The sequence below is a fragment of the Anopheles stephensi genome, chromosome 2, assembly GCF_013141755.1.
Source record: "Anopheles stephensi strain Indian chromosome 2, UCI_ANSTEP_V1.0, whole genome shotgun sequence".
Classification (NCBI taxonomy): domain Eukaryota; kingdom Metazoa; phylum Arthropoda; class Insecta; order Diptera; family Culicidae; genus Anopheles; species Anopheles stephensi.
The window spans coordinates 30,510,107-30,530,927 of NC_050202.1; the positions used below are offsets into that span (position 1 = coordinate 30,510,107).

General features: G+C 41.7%; 1 protein-coding gene across 2 annotated transcripts; it reads left to right on the forward strand.

Moving 5' to 3' along the window:
• Positions 1-14,112: 14,112 nt before the first annotated feature.
• On the forward strand, positions 14,113-20,496 carry LOC118503305 (elongation of very long chain fatty acids protein 4-like). Of its 2 annotated transcripts, XM_036036424.1 has the most exons (5): positions 14,115-14,740; positions 16,226-16,486; positions 16,561-16,723; positions 17,785-17,956; positions 19,898-20,496. In XM_036036424.1, exons 2-5 carry the CDS (start codon positions 16,302-16,304, stop codon positions 20,236-20,238), a joined length of 861 nt encoding a protein of 286 aa, XP_035892317.1. In that variant the 5' UTR covers positions 14,115-14,740; positions 16,226-16,301; the 3' UTR covers positions 20,239-20,496. The 2 variants fall into 2 exon arrangements, with proteins under 2 accessions (XP_035892318.1, XP_035892317.1); XM_036036425.1 differs by having other exon boundaries at positions 14,113-14,740; positions 16,226-16,723.
• The last annotated feature ends 325 nt before the right edge of the window (positions 20,497-20,821 follow it).

Genomic DNA, 20,821 nt, shown 5'->3' on the forward strand with positions numbered 1-20,821 from the left:
TTGCTACCCTAGCCTAGTTATGTTGTTCTGTAACAAAACCTGAAACATTTATTACTCAAATAATGCTTTAAAATCAATAACGATGCCAAAAAAAACCCTTGAAGACCAACAATTTGCTTGAGGGCCAATGACCACCAAAAACCAAATAAAAAAAAATTAAGATGTTCAGGATGTTTTTGCAAAATTTTGGACTGGTTATAGTCGACGGCTAGTCTTCTCCGTCTTCCTTGGCAATACAACCTCCGAAAGCTCCATTTGTGGCTTTCTGTGATTTGGTTTTACTTATAGCTGGATAATCAATCCTGCGTACGGGGAGGCGGTCTTGATGGAATGTGAACTTTGGTCCTGCCGTGTGAAGACCGAAGCCATTATCGCTTCTTCCACCAGACCGCCCCCAATAGCTAGTAGAAGTATCGAAAGCAATAATTTGAAAATTGGGTGTTCAAGAGATCTTATTCGATTGGCCTTCACAGTACATTATTAGTTTCGTCGTGGTGGTAATCAATGGCAATCATGTTTCTTTTCGATCCAAAGTGTTTTACTGCTTGAGAATAGTTTTGAATTTGTTTGAATAGTTTTTGAAACAAATATTTTCTTTCAACAATACGGCCATGCCTATTTGACCCGAAAATTGATGTCTTTTTGTACGGTGAAAAGATATCAACTACCGACAATTTTCGATACCTTGGTGTTTGGTTCAATTCAAGGCTAAACTGGAGTACACATATCACCCATCTGGTGCAAAAATGCAGTAATAGAATCAACTTTCTAAGGACAGTCACAGGATTCTGGTGGGGCGCACATCCATCAGACGTCCTGCGACTGTATAAGACAACGGTACTATCCGTGTTGGAATATGGAAGCATATGCTTCCATTGGGCATCCAACACGCATATGCTCAAGCTAGAGAGGCTACAGTATCGTTGTCTTAGACTCGCACTAGGGAGCATGAAATCCACACACAACATGTCCCTAGAAGTGATGACCGGAGTGATGCCGCAGAAACTTCGTTTTGAAATGCTGTCGCTTCGCCTTCTAGTCCGTTCTTCAGTATCAAATCCCTTGATCGAAGAAAATTTTAAAGCGCTTCTAGAGACAGGTTCTAAGAGCAAGATCTTGAAAATCTACGAAGATTTTGTTGCCCTACAAGTGCATCCTAGCGCTCCACAGGCATTAAACCGTGATGCCCTTCCTGAGACCAACAGTTCCCTTTTAAAAACAGATTCCTCGTTGCACGAGGAAATTAAGACCATACCGAATGATCTTCGCCCGACGGTAGTTCCGGGCATTTTCAGGGACAAGTATGGCCATTTAGACCAAATGAGCCAGTATTACACTGAGGGATCGTCCTCTAAGGAAGGCATCGGCTTCGGCGTTTTTAGTGAGCCCGCCGAAGCATTTTTCAAATTGCGGGAGCTGTGTAGTGTTTACGCACTATTGACGATAGCAACGAGACCTTCGGATCAGTACTTCGTCTTTACAGATAGCCTTAGCGCTATTGAAGCAGTAAGATCCCTGAAGGCTGTTAAGAGTCAGGATTTCCTTACCATGAAAATCATAGAATTGCTTGGCTCCATGTTCGACAAGGCGTTAAGGATTTCGCTAATTTGGGTACCTTCTCATTGTGGAATTCCCGGCAACGAGAAGGCAGACTCACTGGCCAAAACAGGCGTCCAACAAGGCGCATTTTACGACCGTCCAATCTCGGCCCGAGAGTTTCTTCGTCTACCACAGCAACTTTTCCTGTCCGTTTTCTGTGAGCGAGTTCGGCCTTGTTGGCGTTGGGTTCGGAGGTGATCGGCGAGTCGTACCACGTGATTAGCAGAGACCCTGCTGTTACGGATAGCTTCTGATTACGGTGCTGGCTTGGTCGAGCTTGGGCTATCACTGCTGGGCGGTTTGTGAAACACAGGTCATTTCAAATATGATAGAAGTAGATTCGTTAAACGATCAAACAACGAAAATGACCAATTGAAGCTTCGAGACGTTGATATCACTGGAACATTAGAGCCCTGCTAATAACTCTAGAGGTCTATTGATCTTAAAGGTTTCCACACAGTTTGAAAACCTCCAAAGGTCTTGGGAAGGTTTTTCTGATTGAGTGACTTCATATTCGTGTATTAGTTATCTAACAATAATTGTCTGCCTAATATGAACCAGATACATTACAATAAATAATCATCGAAACCGTTGCCTTTAAAAAGTTTTTGTCAACTGACATGTTATAATCTATTAAAACGTCAAAATCATTGTGTGTTTCCGTGATTTGTATTATTGTCGTACGATTTGTCGTAATAATTGTCGTGGTCCCAATTGTCTCCCTGGAGCAAGATAGTTAATTTTATCCAGAATAAAACGGGGCGTCAATATTTCCGCTAATAGTCCTGTTAAGGAATATGCACTGTGCCGTCATTCTTCTACGTTCTAATGATTCTAAAGTCTAAAGAGTAAACACCTTGTCCGGCAGTAAGGACAGGCGACATTACAAGACCAACCGATCGGTAATCGATAAAATATTTTTTGTTGTAAATTTTGCGCTGAATGACTTCTAATCTGACTATTCTATCTAGTTGACGCGGGGACCAAACTATACTAGCAAACTCAATGATGGGACGAACTAGGGCACAAAAGAAAGATTTTAAACAAAACGGATCTTTAAACTATTTACAAACACAATTGACGAATCGCCTGACACACGTAGGGCTTTGGAAATCGTCAGGTCAAGATGGGGCTGAAGCGTTAGCCTGCCAGCGAAAAGCACTCCAAGATTACGAACTCTACTACAACGTGGAGCGGATAAGTCTGCTAGTTTATAGTCTGATGAGTTAGAAGTAATTCAGTAGAAAATGACGCACCAATATTTACTCTTATAGACCTATTTGCTAGAAAGCTATTAAACCATTGAACTAAATTCCTATTCGCATCATATTTTGGTAATTTCGCCAGTAGAATCGTATGGTCGATTTTATTAAACGCCGTATAGAAATCAGTATAAACACAATCGATCTGCTTGATTTTGTTGAAATAGAAGCCAGAAGCCAGAAATGGCAGGCCGAGACCTCTCGAGGTTGTAGTGCCAGGGAAGAAGAAGAAGAAGATCCGGAGTGATTATTTGACGAAAACCAAAGCACTCAATGTTAACCCTTAGCTGAATAGTCAGTCCTGTATAAAGTGGCATCCGGATCCGGATGAACTTTGTAATCACCTAGACCACAGGGTTTAGGGTCACCTTTAGGTTTAACATTTATAGTTAAAAAATTTAAACAATTAGGAGTAAGAATTTTGAAAATAGAATGATGAAGCCAGAGACACAATTGCTTGCCCTTGTAGCATGCCTGTTAGCAGTTACTGAGAGATCAGAACCTATTAACCGGGCAAAAGATCACTGAAATGAAGCTTTACCAACACCACCTCGAGTAACATCACGTGTCGATCGATCTTGCACCTAAACCAGATGAAGAAACAAAACTCCAATAATACTACTTGGAATAAATTCGATCACAAGAATAATTTAGTAAATTCACACCCTCCATGTTCCCCTTTCTTATTGTAATGTAAATTACCCGCTAAACCAATTCCACAAATTATTAGATTAGCGCAAAAACAACATCAACCATGCCGCTCCATCAGGTGGCAAATATGCACCACCTTCTCTGTTTGTGTGTGTGCGCACAATCGTTGTGCCGTTCCGGACGTAATTACTTTGCATTTAACCTTTTGCACTTGATGCGCATTTTATTGCGCCAATCTGTCCTTACAGCCGCATCACACACTCGGTTGCACTTGAACTTTCGAACTTGCACATCCCACCCAGAGATGGTGGCTTGACTCACAGAAACCATCGCAAGAGGATGGTGTCTCTTTCGCGATTGTGCTCGACCCACGCCCGTTAACCACCGATCAATCAGTAATGGAGAAGTGCAAATCGCTTCGGTGCCGTTCAGAGCCACCGGTTTCCTCCTCGACCCTTGGCTGGACCGAACGATGGTTCAAGTGCAGCCGAAGTGAGGGAGTCGCTTTGCGATCGGCGTGACGACTGGCGTGCAACCAGTGGAATGTGTCATTGAGTTGGACGGCCGAAGAAGGATGGCCGATCATTAATTCGCTGTTAATTAGCAATCATTCATTTTTCTAAGCGAGAAATGGAAAGTGATTTCATAAGTTATACATGTGGAATGCTTCTAGAAAATTTTATAAAATAATTTGAAATATTTCTCAGTCTGCTTACAGTATTTTTTAATCAGGAAAACCACAATCGCTCACCTGTTGTTGTTGTTGTTCCTGTCCCCGTCTACTGACAAACAATAGCCACCACAACAGTTCATTTCCTCCAGCGATTTCCTATTGTGAGCTCACTCCATCGCAAGGCAGCGCTCCATTCCTTTCGGTAGCCAATCTGACCACCTGACCACCTGGGCCTAAGGAAGCAAACACAAAGCCCTCATCTTATGATAGAAAGCATGTTTCACATTTCTGACATAACGATTCATGCCTCCTCACGTACATTGTGTCCATACCGATCGATCATAGCCATTTCTCCATGCAAGGCACCCATCAAAACAGTTCCCTGTCTTTGTGCGGTGGTTATCGCAAGGGAAATTGTAAGCCACGTACTGCTTTTTTGACATCATTTTCCATTACTTTCTTTGGATTTTGTAACGCGCACGTGTAGTCAATCAGATCGAAGCAGGAAAAACCGACGCGTTCGTCGCTTCCCGCTCGTTGAAGTCGGTTGTTTGCGGTTACGATTACTCCACTCCGCTTCTAACGCGCATGCTTCTCACGGGAGGAGGGCAAAAAAAAAAGCTGAAGGTCGACCACTGGATACCATAGTGGGCAGGAAGATAGAAATTATCCTTATGCTTCGATTAGCCGTCGAAACTGTCATTAATCCGAGCCTTAATCTCGGAAAGCATCAGCCACCACTCGAATGGCATAATGCACCGGGTGTTCGTTTTTTTGCTTCCCGCATCTCCGACTCTTCTAATGCTTTCGGGTTGTCTCTAGAAGCGAAACGGTAGTAACCTTACCGGTGGAGCTAACCTTTAATGCAGCTTACCAAGAATCGGGTACATCGGAGGGGGGTGTCTCTAGTTGATGAAGGTATTTAGTGATCATTTGCCTGCTTCCTTCAGCTCGATCCTGCTCGGATAATGATAGCGCACGGTGCGGCCACGTAGTCCTTCAATTAAAACAATACGTACAAACGCTGCAGAACGGTTGCTGTGTGCAATCGGCGGGCAGTGAGCAAGATTATAGCAACGGGGAATCGAAAAAAAATCCACCTCCGTATCAAACCAGTTCCGCCAACGACAACGGGGAACTCGCACCACTGCATTAGACAAAGTGCAGTCAAGGCCTGGGTCCGATATCAATCAGAATCTCGTCAAACGATGTGCCGCATTCGATGGTTGACCGTGGGTGGTCATGATCATGTTTTGTGTACTTTGCAGCTCGATATTTGAGTGTTCTTGGAAGGTTGCCACACTTGAAAACTTTAACAGTATCCCTGGAACTGGTTTAGTGGACTCACTGAAGAGAGCGGGCGTTCATCTGCATGACGGCAAGAGGCTCATTGGATGCTCATCTTCAGCGTATAAACCAACGAAAGCTTACAGTGTCATGACATAGACCAGCTCTTTTGGTCTTGCAAAGAATATGATCGCGCTAGGGGATCTCCTTTGAACTTCTGTGGATGCAATGGCCTTGCAGCAACCTGTGTGCTGATTATTAATATATTGGCGGCAAAATACCTGAGCCTGGGCTATTACTGCAGGGAAGCTTGAAGAATATCAGTGTTCACTTGGACCCCAGAAACAACCACCTCGTCAATAGAAACAGTAATAGAACCGGACCCAGATAACGAACATCCTTAAAACAACTTAAATTCAACTACCACCGTGATCCTGGATCAACACGCAATCACAACACATCCACAACCGAGCATGCCCGTGATAAGGTAAATAACAAAGAGGTATTGCTTTGTTAAGTTTTTTGTTGTTACCCTCATAGTTAAAATATAAAAAAAACTAAATACCCATGCTTCCTTATTTATAATTTAAATGTTTTATTAAACTTTAAAATATTTGTTTACATCAACTTACATGTTTAGATTAATAAGAAATTAATCGTCTCATACTGTCTTTTCCATTCGATCGGTCCGGGGCGGTCCGGTGACCGAGGCGATAACAGCGCCGGTTTTCACCCGGCAGGACGAAATCCCATACAGACCGTCTCCCCGTAGGCAAGGCTGACTACATTGCTACGTTTAAAAGCAAGCCACTGAAAGCCAAGTAGGCCGTGGACCTCTCGAGGTTGTAAGGCTAGTGTCATGGAAGAAGACTCTCTTTCTTAAGTATTTTATCTTGTGATTTTTATATGTTTAGATCTTCATCATCTGTCGCTATTTTGCTTTTTCGTCAAATTTATTTGTTATTATTTTTTACTATTTTAATTATGTTGTGTTTATTGTACATATAACAGTTTGTTTAACTATTGTTGGTTTCAGTTGTTTGATTGATTGTTTTTGTTTGTTTATACATAATGTGCTTACGTTTTTACTTGCAGTTTGGTTTCTCTTATGCACTTTTTAGGTTTTTTTATATTTTAATATTATTCGAAATTTGTGATAAATTAAGTTAATGCTGTTATTTATTTTTAAAGTAACTAAATCGTAATTTAGTCGAAAATTCCCCGGGTATGGCAAATTCACAGTCACCTCATGCGTTGGTGACTATACGGCAACCGACCGTCATATTTAATAAATAAATAAACAAAAATAAATAAATCACAATTTAGTACGTGGAGGGGGGTGGTAGTGGTGACAACAGCGCCCGTCTTCATACAGCAGGACCGGACTGTCTAGCCAAATACGTGGTTTTAATAAGTCTGTTAGGCCAGAAATGGCAGGCTAGACCAGAAAAGAGGTCGTTAGGCCTAAGAAGACATTTTAAATTTTATTCGCCATTTGAGTTTTTATTTACTTTTTATTACTTTGAGTATCTTTATCTTAATCATTCTTCTTTAGTTTTTATAAATTTTATTGATTTATTCAGTTCAAACTTTCTTCCATTTTCTTTGTGTTTACCTTATTATCGGAAATGGTATAATTATCGGTTGTAATAAGATTAAGGACTTTTTAACTGTTTATTTATTTTTTTGTTTTCTAGAGAGAGATGTTTCTTCCTTTACACCACTTTTATGTAAGTGGACATTTACGTCTGCTTCCAAGCACTATTGATCGGCGGAAAGGAATTTCGTAATTTACATACCACCTCCAAAGGACTTCATACGCACATGTTTGCTTGCCCACGCCATTTATTTGCAGTGTGTGTGTTTTTTAAAGCCTGCCACGCTCGGCTCAACATCTTCTCACGTCATTGCTAACGATAATCTGCAATTTACGGTTCGTGGAGAAACTTTTCGAAACGTACCGACCGCACCTGCTTCTTCTGATTCTTCCGACCCGCCAGTGCCCCGACCAGCCCAGGACGCAATGGTCAAAGGGCAGAGCGATAAAGTGAAACGATACACCGGAAACCTGTCGACGAGCTTTTGATGCGTAAGATTTATCGGATCTGAACGCGCAGGAACCACTTTCTTCCTGCTGCAGCGATCGGTGTGCAGCGACGATCGATAAGTGGTCGTCCAAGGCAACGTTTCGGCTCACCAACGGTTGACACAACGATTATTGCGGTTGTTAACGTTTAAATTTATAATTATTTACCACTTAGGTGTCACAAATTACACCCGGGCAGGCAGCACATTTGGCAATGCAACAGTCTGTTCTCGGTTCGATTCTGAATTGCAATCTTGCTTGGGGAAGACTCTCCCCGGGGACGAGAGAAATGAAACAAAACTCAGTAAAACGCTGCTCGCAAACAAAAGCAAAAATCTTCGGCGAAGATGACCCACTCCACATGCCACACGGTCGTGAAATCCATCTTCGCTACGCATCATCGCTAAGAGGCACGGAAGAATGCACGATTTCTTTTGCCCTCTGACACACACACACACGCACACACACACCGGTTTTCGCTAATGATGTGGCGTTGTGGAAACCGAAAGCCTGGGACGATGAGTTTCACCGTCTTTTGCACCGTTTCGGACCCAATCCCTGCATCATCCTGCCGGGGTGTTGTGCCACAAGTGGCGGCACGTAAAGCGCGTGGCAAGAGGCGTAAGCTGTGAAATTTTCACTTTCGTTCCGGGCAAGCGTTCGATGCGGGCAAAAAGGACGAATAAGAGTTCCATATGGAATCACAACATCGGTTCGGTTTAAAAATGGATGGAGAGTTGAATGCATTAAAACGGCACGATTGGTCATTAGGAACAAATTGAGGAAAGAAATTAAATTGCATTAGAAACAGCAATAAAAGCGAAGTAAACCATAAAAAATGGTTAATTTATTTACTCATTTATTTATTTATTCAATTTTTATTTGTTTTTTTATTTCTTTATTTATTTGTTCCTTTTACATTTTTTTATTTATTTGTTTACTTATTTATTTATATATTTATTTATTTTTTTATCTATTTATTTATTTTATTTCTTTATTTATTTGTTCCTTTTTTATTTATTTATTTGTTTACTTATTCATTTAATTATTCATTTATTTAATCATTTATTTATTTATTTATATATTTATATATAAATATATATATTTATTTATTCAATAAATATTATTTTTTATTGTTTATTTATTTTTTTTTATTCATCTATTATTCATTTATTTTTAATTTATTTATTTATTTATTTTTTTAATTTTTTTATTCCTTTTTTTCTTTCTCTCTTCCTTTACTTCTTTCTTTCTGTCTTTCCTTTTTTCTTTCTTAAAAGTTCATTTGTCTGCCATCAGGCTTAACAATTATAACAATAGCTACAACTTAAAACTAAATGCTATCTAAGCATTTAACCAATAACCATGCATAAAGGAAACTACTAAAAAGCTAAAAGCTGGAGTGAAACTAACGATCCTGAAAACAAATATAATTAAACAATAATTTAATAAACAAATAAATTAATAAATAATAATGCAATAAATGAATAAATGAATACATGGAAAACAAATAAACATGATGAATAAATAAACAAACATGTAAACAGATTAACAAGTAAAAAAATTAAACTAAAATAAAACACTAAGAAATAAGAAATTCAAATGTTTAAAAAGCAGATCAGAAAAATAAATCGTGCACGTACATATAAAAAGTGAAACCAAAATAATAAAAAAACAATGATAAATAAATTCTATTCATTAATTAATTAAAATTAATTAAATTAATATTAATTGAAGAAACAAAAACATTCCAAAACTCTTAACAGAGTTAATCAAAAATTGCTCATGTTCGTTGCGCATCCGGATTTCGTGCACAGATTCTTGGCCGTGCATTTTCTGTCCGGCCAATTACTCACACCCCCCATCATCGACATGCACATCGAACGAATGGGACCGCAATGCATGCTATCCGTGTTCCGCTGTTGATTTTCCATTAAATGTTTTAATTTTGTGCGAAACATCCTCAATCACAACGACGGTCATAAACTGTGCATCCATATTAGTGGCGCAGAAGTGGGGCCTGGTCAGGGGCCTGCATGAACTTTCTTTTTTAAAACGCATGCTTTGTGTCATCAGGGTTTTGGGCTGTAGCTTGGTCCGGGGGACGGTGATTATATGGGGGTTGGGGCTGAAATTTTCGCTTTTCAATCTCAAGGTAAAGAGGCTTGGCCAAGGTTGCATGATGTGTTTTGAGCTTGAGGTGTTTTTTTTTTGTTGTGTGGCTGATATCCTTGTAAAATCAATTCAGGAAGCCGTCTATATATTCTATGTGGTTTCATAAACGAAGGAAAGGTCGTGAAGCTTCTGGTACACTAAACCTTCCGCAAACCGTGATCGTGAAGCGAAGGCGTTCGAATGCGCAGCCCCCGTCCCGATTAATATTGATTGACAGCGACTTCTCTAATCTCCCCATCTGGGTCAAAGTGAACAGGTAGAGGAACAAAAGTGCATAGGGCGCGTTCTTCATGCGTCCTTACAAGGAAGGGAGTGCAAACGATTCCAACCGGTGTGGGGAAGCTGTTTAATTACAGAGCGGAGGGGGGGGGGGGGGGGGGTTCGTGGTTGTAGAATGCGGACACGCTTAATTTGCCGCCAGAACCGGTTGCGCAAGGGGGTTTCTAAGAAATTCCTCCTAAACCCGTTGTTAACGCTCGCCTAACACAAGGAAGAAAGTGAACGCTTTGTTAAGTAATTGTTGTCTCTTTTCTTTTTTTTGTGGGTGAATAGTACGTTATAGGAGGAAGTGAGATTTCATAAGTCTGAATTGGGTATTACAAAAAAGTAAATTATTTTTTAAAATACCCTTCAAAGCCCTTCTTAACCATGACGATTAGAATAACAAGAAATAAATACTTAAATGGGAAAGTAACACAAAATTCCAACGATTGCATACAATCAGGCGTTTTAGTAACTTGTAAACATCCAGCATTTGGAAATGAAGTCAACTCTCAAATGATATACAAAATGAAGACCTTTTGAGATGGTACGTAAATCACGAAATTCCTTTCGAAAGACTGACACTGCTAATAAAACGTTACCACATACTAATAAACGTAATAAACACATACCTGTAGTGACCGGGGTAGTCCACTTAATTTCAAATTATTTTTGTTAACAAAAGAAAAAAAAAGAACTTACAATGCTGTGTTCTCCCGTAGAGTAATCCAACTCGGATTACATATATTACCTCACCCAGCTTGAATGAAGCTATATATATCTCTCTCTCTCTCTCTCCCTTGTCCATCCTAATCCGCACAATATTTTATTTATTTATTTAAAGAATGACGGCTAGACGCCGTGTGGTATGTTGACCAATTTCACAAAAAATAGCAAAAAACCAACAGTTAACAAGGAATTTCCTTCCTGTTTTTTGCCTTATCCCGGGCATACTCGGGATGCGAGGCGATTGCGGCGTGATAGTCCAGGTCTATTGTGGTGGTTGTATTAAAGTGCTATTGGAGTATGTTCGATAGTTTGGGCCGGTTCTATTACTCTTTCTATTGACGTGGTGGTTGTTTCTGGGGTTTCTGGGGTTGTTTCCAAGTGAACACTGCTATTCCTCAAGCTTCCCAGCAGTGATAGCCCGTGCCCAACCGAATTCAGAAACTATCGGCGAAATCCATCCCGTAACAGCAGGGTCGCTGCTAATCACGAGGTTGCACTCGCCGACCACCACCAAACCCAACGCCAGCCAGCCGGGCCGGGCCCGCCCTATCAAGGCTAGACAGAAATGAGGAACACTGTTAGCGAAAATAGTCTGTCTCCCTTTTTACCACAGTGTCGGCATTGACCCCGAATGCTCTTGCTCCGTCAACGGATCACCCGACAAAAAAAATCAGATAAAAAACAAATACAACATACAGAATTAATAAAAACATACACATAGGAAATAAGGTTTAAAAGCTGGTAAATATTAAGTGTTTATGTACTAAACTCATTTTTCAATTTTTTTTCTAGATCTTAAGATATACAAACCACATAATGCAGGGTATGCCGAAGCTTTTTAACGCTATTCCAAGGGTTCTTTTTAAAGTGCCCCAAACAAATGGGTAGTGTTATCACGAGGTGCTTTTGCCGGTTTTCTAGACATTTGGTTTCATCTGGTTTCCCGCGGCATTTTAATGGGTTTCTTGGTTTTCTTTGTAGAAAAGACAAATAAAAAGACAGAAAAGCAACAAAATTCTTGTTTTTTTTATTCATGAAGGACGGCCTGGCAATACGGCCAGCTTTTTATATTTATTGTACAACAAAAATACTTCTTTTTTCTTGGGCTAACGCCCTCTTACGGGTCTCGCCTGCTATTTCTGGCTTAATAGACTTGTTGATACCGCATCGTTGGATAGCCAGTCCTTACCTATGGGGAACGATCCGGATGAGATTTGAACCCCGGTCCCTAAACTAAACAAAAGCAGATGTTTTGAAAAATATTACTACGAGCTCAAATAATTTTGGAAGAAGGTTATAATGGTGGAACAAAACCAGTCAAAAATCGTTGAGATACCCTGTATCGCTCGTTGTTTCCAACGAAGTCGACAATGTAATTTGCAAACGCCTGAAGGAGTTTAGCCCAATGTATTGCCCTTACAATGGGAATATACAAAACAGTGCAGCTTTATATCGCTCTTCGTACGTTTTGAGTTGATTGTTTGCGGATGAAAATGCTTTGGGCAAGATAAAAATGTATATTCAATTGTTTCATGACCATAGCAGACACCTATACCAGACACTATATTCTACGTTTCTCTTAACTCTTCTCTACGTTGCTTTAAGTATTAGTGCTTTATGGGTGTAGTATTTACATGATCAGATTCAAGACTTGTTTTAATTTATTAAGGACGGTTGGATATTTATGAGATTCATTACTTGTCAAATGTTGAAGTGCAGTCGTCAGACACGGGAACATAGGTTATGGTTCCTAACCGCTTCCAAAAATCTGTTTAGTATGTTCTAAGGTGGCAGCCTAGTTGTTGATCACGGCAGATGCAATTAAATGTGATGTAAGTGATGTGATGTGATGTGATGAAACAGACATCTGATGCCCCGATCGCTTCTCTCACGAAGAAATCGCTTCTCAAGGTCGAAGAAAGAAGTGACCATCCTGGTTATTACTGAAACCTTCTCGATTACTGAACCTATAAAAAGGTTTTTTTACTGAGCATAATATTAGGTCTTCTTCTTCTTTTTCTTTCTTGGCCTGACGACCTCTTAGGTCATGCCTGCCATTTCTGGCTCACTAGACTTAAATGATACCGCATAGTTGGATAGTCAGTCCTCACTACGGGGGAACAGCCCAGATGAGACTTGAACCCCGATCCTGCCGTGTGAAGACCGGTGCCGCTGTCGCATCTAAACTCTATCTAAAAACAATACTGAAATAAGTACTTAGCAAGACAAATCCACTTTAAACTGTTTTCATGAGTCCAAATTATAAAATCTATTCCCAAACGACCTTTATTTATCATAATCGGCTATATTTAATCAAGTTTAGAACCAGTCAGCCCCACTTCGCGAAGCACTTAACCTTTGGGGCCTCCATTTAGTATGCGTTTAGAGTTCGTTTTGATGGCTGATCGCCCAATCGATTCAAACATCCCAGACGGTAAATGGCCTGTTTTAATTAAAACAAACCTTAAGCCACATACTTAACCTCGGTTTCAAATTGGCAAAACAATTTAAACGTCCAGAGTAACTTAAGAACAGAAGAAGAATGTGTGTCTAAATAGTTCTGGTCTCGCAACACTTTAGCGGATATCCATCATTCATCTGTCTTTTAGCGATCATTACCGATGTTGTACTAATTTGTATGATAATACAACGGTTGCTAAGGTGAGTGCTGAGCGATCGCCGTCACTCAGCTCCACTTTCGCCCTCAGCTACATCCCTCCAGGAGGACGATTTGTTAAATGTCAGTTTAGTGAAGATCACAAATTAATCACTGAAAATGTACATTTGACTATTACTGCAGCTGATGCATCAACAATGTTGTTTGGCGCGGGTTTATGTTGTGCTTTACGGAGAAGATCCTCACTCCTCTGTTTTGCTACTATTTGAGTTGCTCTCGTTGTGTTTGCTACGTCTGGTGTGAAGCTTTCTATCGCTTTCTTGGGTAAAGAACATATTTGTTCGATAGAAACTCGCGGTGCAGTTGTGCTGTCGATATCCATCCCAATCGGTTGCATCGGTTTCAAACCAACAATTAACTGTTTTATGTGCATCGATCACACGCACCGATCCCACTCCACCCGACTCCTGTTCCGTAACTATCCTCAGGCTTAATGTACCTCTGCCATCTCACTCACTTGCACAGCGCAGACCGTGCCACGGAAGGCACAAGTGTCGTATGTCGTATGGCCCCCCTCCCGGGTCACGACTCCCCGACATCGGCATCGACCGTCCCGTTCGTGGTGCCACTCGATGCAACGGGGAAGCGATCGTATCGGAGTGCGCGTGCGCCAAAACGAGAGGTGTGCTGTAAAGGTGCAAAAATAATAATGCATCGATCAGGGAAAAATCGTACGGCCGTTCGCGCTTTCCTGGCCACACGCGGGCTAACGGTGGCGTCATTGTTCCTACGCACGCCGAACCGTGCACCACGCGAGTGGCAGGTCACTGTTGCACCACGGATCACGGATCACGCTATCCAAACGGACGCCGGCCGGACAGTACAGTCAAGTGAAGGTTGTGCCATCTACCCGCAGGACCGTTCTTAAGCATTGGTGTGATCCAAACGAAAATCCATTCCTTGGCCGGTGCGCTCAAGACGTTGTGCAGTGTGTGTGTGTTAATGAGTGAGTGTGTTTAATAAACTGATAAAAAAGTCCAGTATTACAGTGAAACATCGAGCAAGAAAAGGGCAGAAATCCTTAACCACACCACCACCGACGGTGTTCAATCGTACATCGATCTTCGTTCGGTGTGTTTCTCGCAAGGCGGACAAAAAAGCCAATCACAGCGAAAAAAAAAAGAACCGCGCCAGTGATACCGTCGCAAGTAGGAGGAAGGAAAAACAAAATTTTAACACGCTGAAGCGCCAGCAAAAGCGCTTGTCGCAAAGTCGTCGTGGCATTGCCGTTGACAGGTTGACGAAGTTTGCTGGCAACGTTTTTTTCGCCTGTGTTTGCCGATCGAGCGACGCCGAGTGTGACCGATTTTACACCCGACACTCGACGTGATTCAGTTAAAGTGAGTAGTATGTCCGCTTATTATTATGATTATGTCGTTAATTGGCTTAATAAATCTTACGCTTACGCGTCTTACACGCAATGTGCCTTAAAAACTGTAGACAACTTTCGACGCAACGCAGACTCGGCTATGAATTCGTGCTCGTTTCGCTCTGTGATTACATATTAATTGTTTGATTATTTTTATGAAAGTATAACATAATAAAAGAACCAATTATCCTTCTAAATTCTCTTCCTAAAACTCTTTTCAAAAATAATATTTCTTTATTGAAGGTTGAAGGTTTTTGGAAATGTACAAACCCACTCTAATGTACAGACCCACGTTAATTTGGAAATGTACAAAACCACTCAAAACAATGTAACTTACTTATTATTGGTAAAAAAGACTTCAGTTAAAACTAATTATTTAAAGATAAATTAGACCAACTGCAGTCCATTTAAGAAGAAAGCAGAAAAGGCAACGAATTTAAATTTGGAGAGCAATAAATTTGTTTTCCATGACGAGTGCCTAGGCGACTTCGGCAAAGGGTTTTTGGAACTCTGCTATATGTTTGCTACTATTTTATTATGGCAGGGAGTCAAAACCGTCAAGTAAATAATTTTAACAAGCCTCCCCCGTAGGCAGGGCTGACTACTTTGCTGCGGGTGAAAACCAAGTCACAGAAAGCCAGAAATGGCAGGCCGAGTCCTTTCGAGGTTGTAGTGCCAAGGAAGAAGAATTTTACAGCTTAAGTAACAAGAAAACAGATTTTGAACGCAAGTAATGCCAGAGAAGTTAAAACAAGTGATTTCAAAATGTTAATTGACCATACAATCAAGCAAGTGACCTGATCAATAATTACGCCCAAGCTGTACAAAAGGCGCAAAGATTTGTACAGATGGTAGAAAGCATGTTTGCAAGGTCCGGATGTATCTGACTTTTGTTTATGCAGACTAAACATCAATATTTGTTACAAGCTTGTGTTTGGGAGAAGAGTGGACTTTTCAAATGGTTAGCCTGTATGCATTAAGCTGGTAAATTTACTTACGGCAAGATAGGGCACATAGAACAACTCCGGGAGATTTCTCATATAACTTTAAACTTCAAAGCACGAGGAATCATGGGCGAATAGATAGTGAACCTACATTACAGGACCACTGAAGACATTGTGATTACACTTGATATTACTCTACAAATAGGTGGTATTATCGCGGTAATAACAGATCTCTGCGCTTACAAATATCGCTATCAAGCCTCTCGTGAGCCTAAAGGAAACGATCATCTGTTTCCTGGTTAGAGACATTAGCCACGTACAATTTAAAACCTGATTTCCCCACAGGATCTATTCGAAACAATTGAAACGCTGATTATTCTGAACCTAACTTGAGGAGGCGACTAGAAGTGTCCCTTTAACTTTAAGCCCAACAGCTACTCAAGGATGCCTCAAAGAGTAGTATCAAAAACCTCTAATAGCGGACTAACATTAACTTTTTCCCATCTTCGTAGGTTCTTTTCCTGTGGGAAAACGCACCCGTAACCTGACAAACAGTCCCTTTCACATTAAAACGCCACGAATCTCACCATGACCTCCACCAACATCAGCGAAAGCATTCCGTTCTACGACGTGTTCGGGTACTACGAATGGACGCTAACGCTCGCCGACCCGCGCACGAAAGGATGGCCGATGGTCGACTCACCGATTCCCACCCTGACCGGTGTCTGCATATATCTGTTCCTCGTCTGGATTGGTCCCAAAATAATGCGCGAGTAAGCCTCATCGCCCCTCCTTTTCTAGAGATTCATTTGTTTACGCATGACGCTCTCTGGTGCCTCTGTTCTAGCCGGAAACCGTTCGATCTGACCACGTTCCTGGTGCCGTACAATTTGGCCATGGCCCTGCTAAATCTCTACATCTGCCTGCAGCTCTTCATCGGGTCGACCATGCGCCGGTACAGCTACATCTGTGAACCGTGCCGGCAGAGTTTCCATCCTGCGGAGCTTCGGGTAAGTGTACGCGCCCAACTGTATGTATCCGCGGTATTTTATTGCGTTCATTTGCAAGCTGTCCCGCTGCCTTATAAGGTCCATCTTGGACATCGATGTACAGTTATCAAAGTAGCTACAGTTATCAAAGACTGCGATCGCGAGAAAGACAAAAAAATGCTGCTCCGGTCCGGATCGTGCCGACAAATTACATATCTTCCGAAAAACTGTCGCTCCAGTGAGTGAGTGAGCAAAGGCGAAAGCTCTTAATTATGGTTCCTGTTCTTCCGTTCCCCGACTCGTCTCACTGTCCCGAAGGCACTCCGCCCGCTTGGCATCCCTTTTTGGGACGAGCGAAACGAGTGAATGATTTATCAATTTAACTGCCCAAAAAAATAATACAGACAAAAAAGGCAACGATCAAGCCCTTTGACATACATTTCCATCATGCTGGTTGCTGTTTTCTTTTGATTTATCGAGGAACCATGTTTCGCACTACGCCCTGTCCAGATTCCAGAGCCATGGTTTGGAAGGCAGTGAAACCGTTTCGGACGGGTTGAGCGCCTTCCTTATCTTTGAACTCGTTTCGCTTTAAGTTTCGTCTTCTGCAACTAATATTCTTTACTCTCTTCCCACCGACAGCGGTCGGTCTTCCCGAATGCCAGTGAACCTGACCCGACGGGGGCCTCAAAGGGGGGGGGGGGGGGGGGGGTTACGGGTACCTCAGGGCTGAACTTTGTTTTTTTATTTATCGCCCAACAATGCGGAGATTTCACTTTCGTTGGCAAACCACGACACGTGAGTTTGCGGTTTTTCTGTTTCACCTCGAGTCAGCGAGATCCTGACGGATGGTACTGCAGCCACGGCCTCCCTCAATGGCTCGTCTGGCTCGATCAGCTGGTGCTGGCTCGGTTTCTCTTTCGACGCTGCATTTTCATCTCCGCTTCGGTCCATTATTCATGGATGCGTGCCTAAATTGCTGTCGGTCGGAATTTATTGCCCCCTCCGGCGGCTCTGGGCTCTTACTGCGCTTATTAAGGGGACTTTAACCGGATCTTCTTCTTCTTCCTTTTGCATTGCAGATTGTCGATGCCGTCTGGTGGTACTATTTCTCCAAAGTGCTGGAATTCTCGGACACATTCTTCTTCATACTGCGCAAGAAGGATAATCAGTTGACGTTCCTGCACGTGTACCACCATAGCACCATGTTCTCGTTCTGGTGGATCGGCGTCAAGTGGGTCCCAAGTGGAAGCAGTAAGTATACTTACACTCTAACATAGTCGAGTTAAGTCGTCTCCCAGTCCGTTTTTTTCCAATCTTTCCCAAGCAAATGCTTCAATTATAACGAACCCAAAACATGATCCCCTTATCGAGTTCAACGCCCTGAAATACGTCTTCTTCTTCTTTAGCGCTACAACCTCGAGAGGTCTTGTCTTTGCCTACCATTTCTGGCTTTCCATGACCTGATTCTACCCGTAACTGAGATAGTCAGTCCTGCGTACGGGGAGGCAGGCCACCATCTGGTACCATTTTATTGAGATGATCTGCTCGCCAATGCTTAGCGAATCGAATTTTAAAATGAGACATTGGAGGCAATGAATAGCTGAAAAGAATAATGACTGCGTCAGGGTCAGACTTTGATCTATGATGTTCTCATTGATCGTTTCAGTAGGGTTTATTACAAGATGTAGTTGCCGGCTTTTGACTCAAGATTGGTACGATTTCAAACAACGCTTTCGGTATTTTTAAATTGTTATCTAATTCGTTGAGTGTCCTCATTCAACGGTTGGTTTTTGATTTGTTCAGCTCAGCCAAAGCTTAACTCGCTAAATTCCAAATGATACCTTGGAGTCATCGAATAACTCGTAGGGCTCGGGATTGCATCAGAATCAAACGGCGATCTACGACGTTTCTCGTTGATCTTTAAGGTTTATATGAATACAAGCTGTAGTTATCGACTTTTGACTCAAGATTTGTAAAATTTCAAATAACCAATTTTTGTATTTTTAAATTGTTAAAAAAGTCCTTGAGTGTCCTCATTCATGTGTAGAGAGTTTGTCTAGGTCGCCCATATTATCTGAGTTTCGTGTTTTTTTTTACATATTGTTTATTACCACCCGGTGGTAGAGGAGACAACGGTGGAGGCCTTCATACGGCAGGATCGGATTTCAAATCCCATCCGGACTGTTCCTCCATAGTGATTGACTATCCAACTACTTGGTATCAATAAGTCTGGAAAGCCAAAAGTGGCAGGCATGCACTTAGAGATTGTTAGTGCAAGGAGAGAGAAGTTGTAATATATAATACAATCTCTAGATAATATATCAATCCTGTGAAGGGGTATGAGGCGGGACATCATCATCATCATCCAGGTCCTTTGGTCTGATCAGCTCGACAAACCTTAGCGGCTCGACTTATAAATGAAGAGTAGTTGAATAGCTCGAAGGACTCATTATCGTATGAAGAGCATAAGAAGATCTATGCCCATAAGATCGATCGTTTCCTTGAAGCTTTACAGTCACCAGGCTGACTGTAATTGTGAATGTAGATACGCACTTTTAACCCAAGAGTGGTGAGCTTTTCCTCTTCTTTCCTTAATTCCTCCAAACTGTGATTTTAACACGTTGTACAAGATATTAAAGCTATTGTTAACACCTTGTACACCTGATTCAGTGTACAAACATGATGTTCATAATTCAGTGCCACTTAATTAATACAACACACATACACACAGCTTCTTCCTGCCACTTTACCCCACCAAGCACCAAGTATTCACGTATTCATTACCGCCGACAAGCATTAATCCTTCCGTTAACCGCAAACAGACAGGAATGAGGTAGTCAAGTACCGATGGAAACCGATTAAATGGTTAAGTGCTCACTACCAAAAGCCATTCGTTAACGAGATGCCTTTTTAATACTCATTCCTCTTCTCGCTCTGCCCGATGATCTTAAAGTGCGTTCGCCCATTGGCATTCCACGGCTTTTTTTACATAAATGATATAAATGGCACATCATTTGTATGGAAAACTCTCTCTCTCTCTCTCGCTCTTGCTGTCAAAATTTGGCCCCCGTCATTTAAGTTTTATGATACGATTTACTCACTTATAATAAGCATAATTATGCTGCGAGCCCAGGATAACATTGTCCTTCCTGCTTGTTCTCTATCCTCCGTTTCCGTCTCTTCTCTCGCCAGCATTCCTGCCCGCCATGGTCAACTCCTTCATCCACGTGCTGATGTACACGTACTACGGGCTAGCCGCCGTCGGCCCGCACATGAACAAATACCTCTGGTGGAAGAAGTACCTGACGATCCTGCAGCTGATCCAGTTCACCGTCGCCATGATACTCGGCATCAATGGCATCATTACCGGGTGCGAGTTTCCACTCTGGATGCACTACACGCTGATCGGGTACATGATCTCGTTCATCCTGCTGTTCGGCAACTTTTACGCCCAAGCCTACATGCAGGGCAAACCGATCCAACAGTTCGAGATCAACTGCATCGACATGGGAGCGATCAAAAAGTCCGAATAGGCCAAACCAGGCACCTCCCTAGTGGTTTGTGGCGCTTGTGTCGCTGTGTATCATATAGTGCGTTCCGTTTCTTACTGCTCCAGTTTTCTGTCGGTTTTTTTCTTTGTTTGCTGCGTTTGTACATTTTTGCTCACACCAATGTATCTTTCGTAAAAATGGGGGGACACGCTACACTTTTCCAACTGCTCAACTTCAGCAGGAAATCGATTGTTAATAGGAAATAAAGTCAAACTCGAAAAATATAGGATAAGTGAAAAATTAAACGCTGTAGCGTTTTACGTTATTAGCATACATCCGAAGATGGTGCACCGAAATCCGAGCAATCTTGATTTTTTTAATTCTTTTAATGCAGTGTTTTTCAGACCACAAATACCTACACAACTATGTTAAGCAATCTACGTCTTACTGTTCTTGAATCTCGAAGACACTTGCTTTGAATCAGCTTTGAAAACAATCGAAAAAGTTGTTCCAGCCAGTGTAGAGAAAACAAATTGTTATTGCCCATATCACCAAAAGCCTGGCTACATGATGCGAGATGCCAAAAAGATTTCGCTAACAGAGGGGGGGGGGGGGGGGGGGGGTT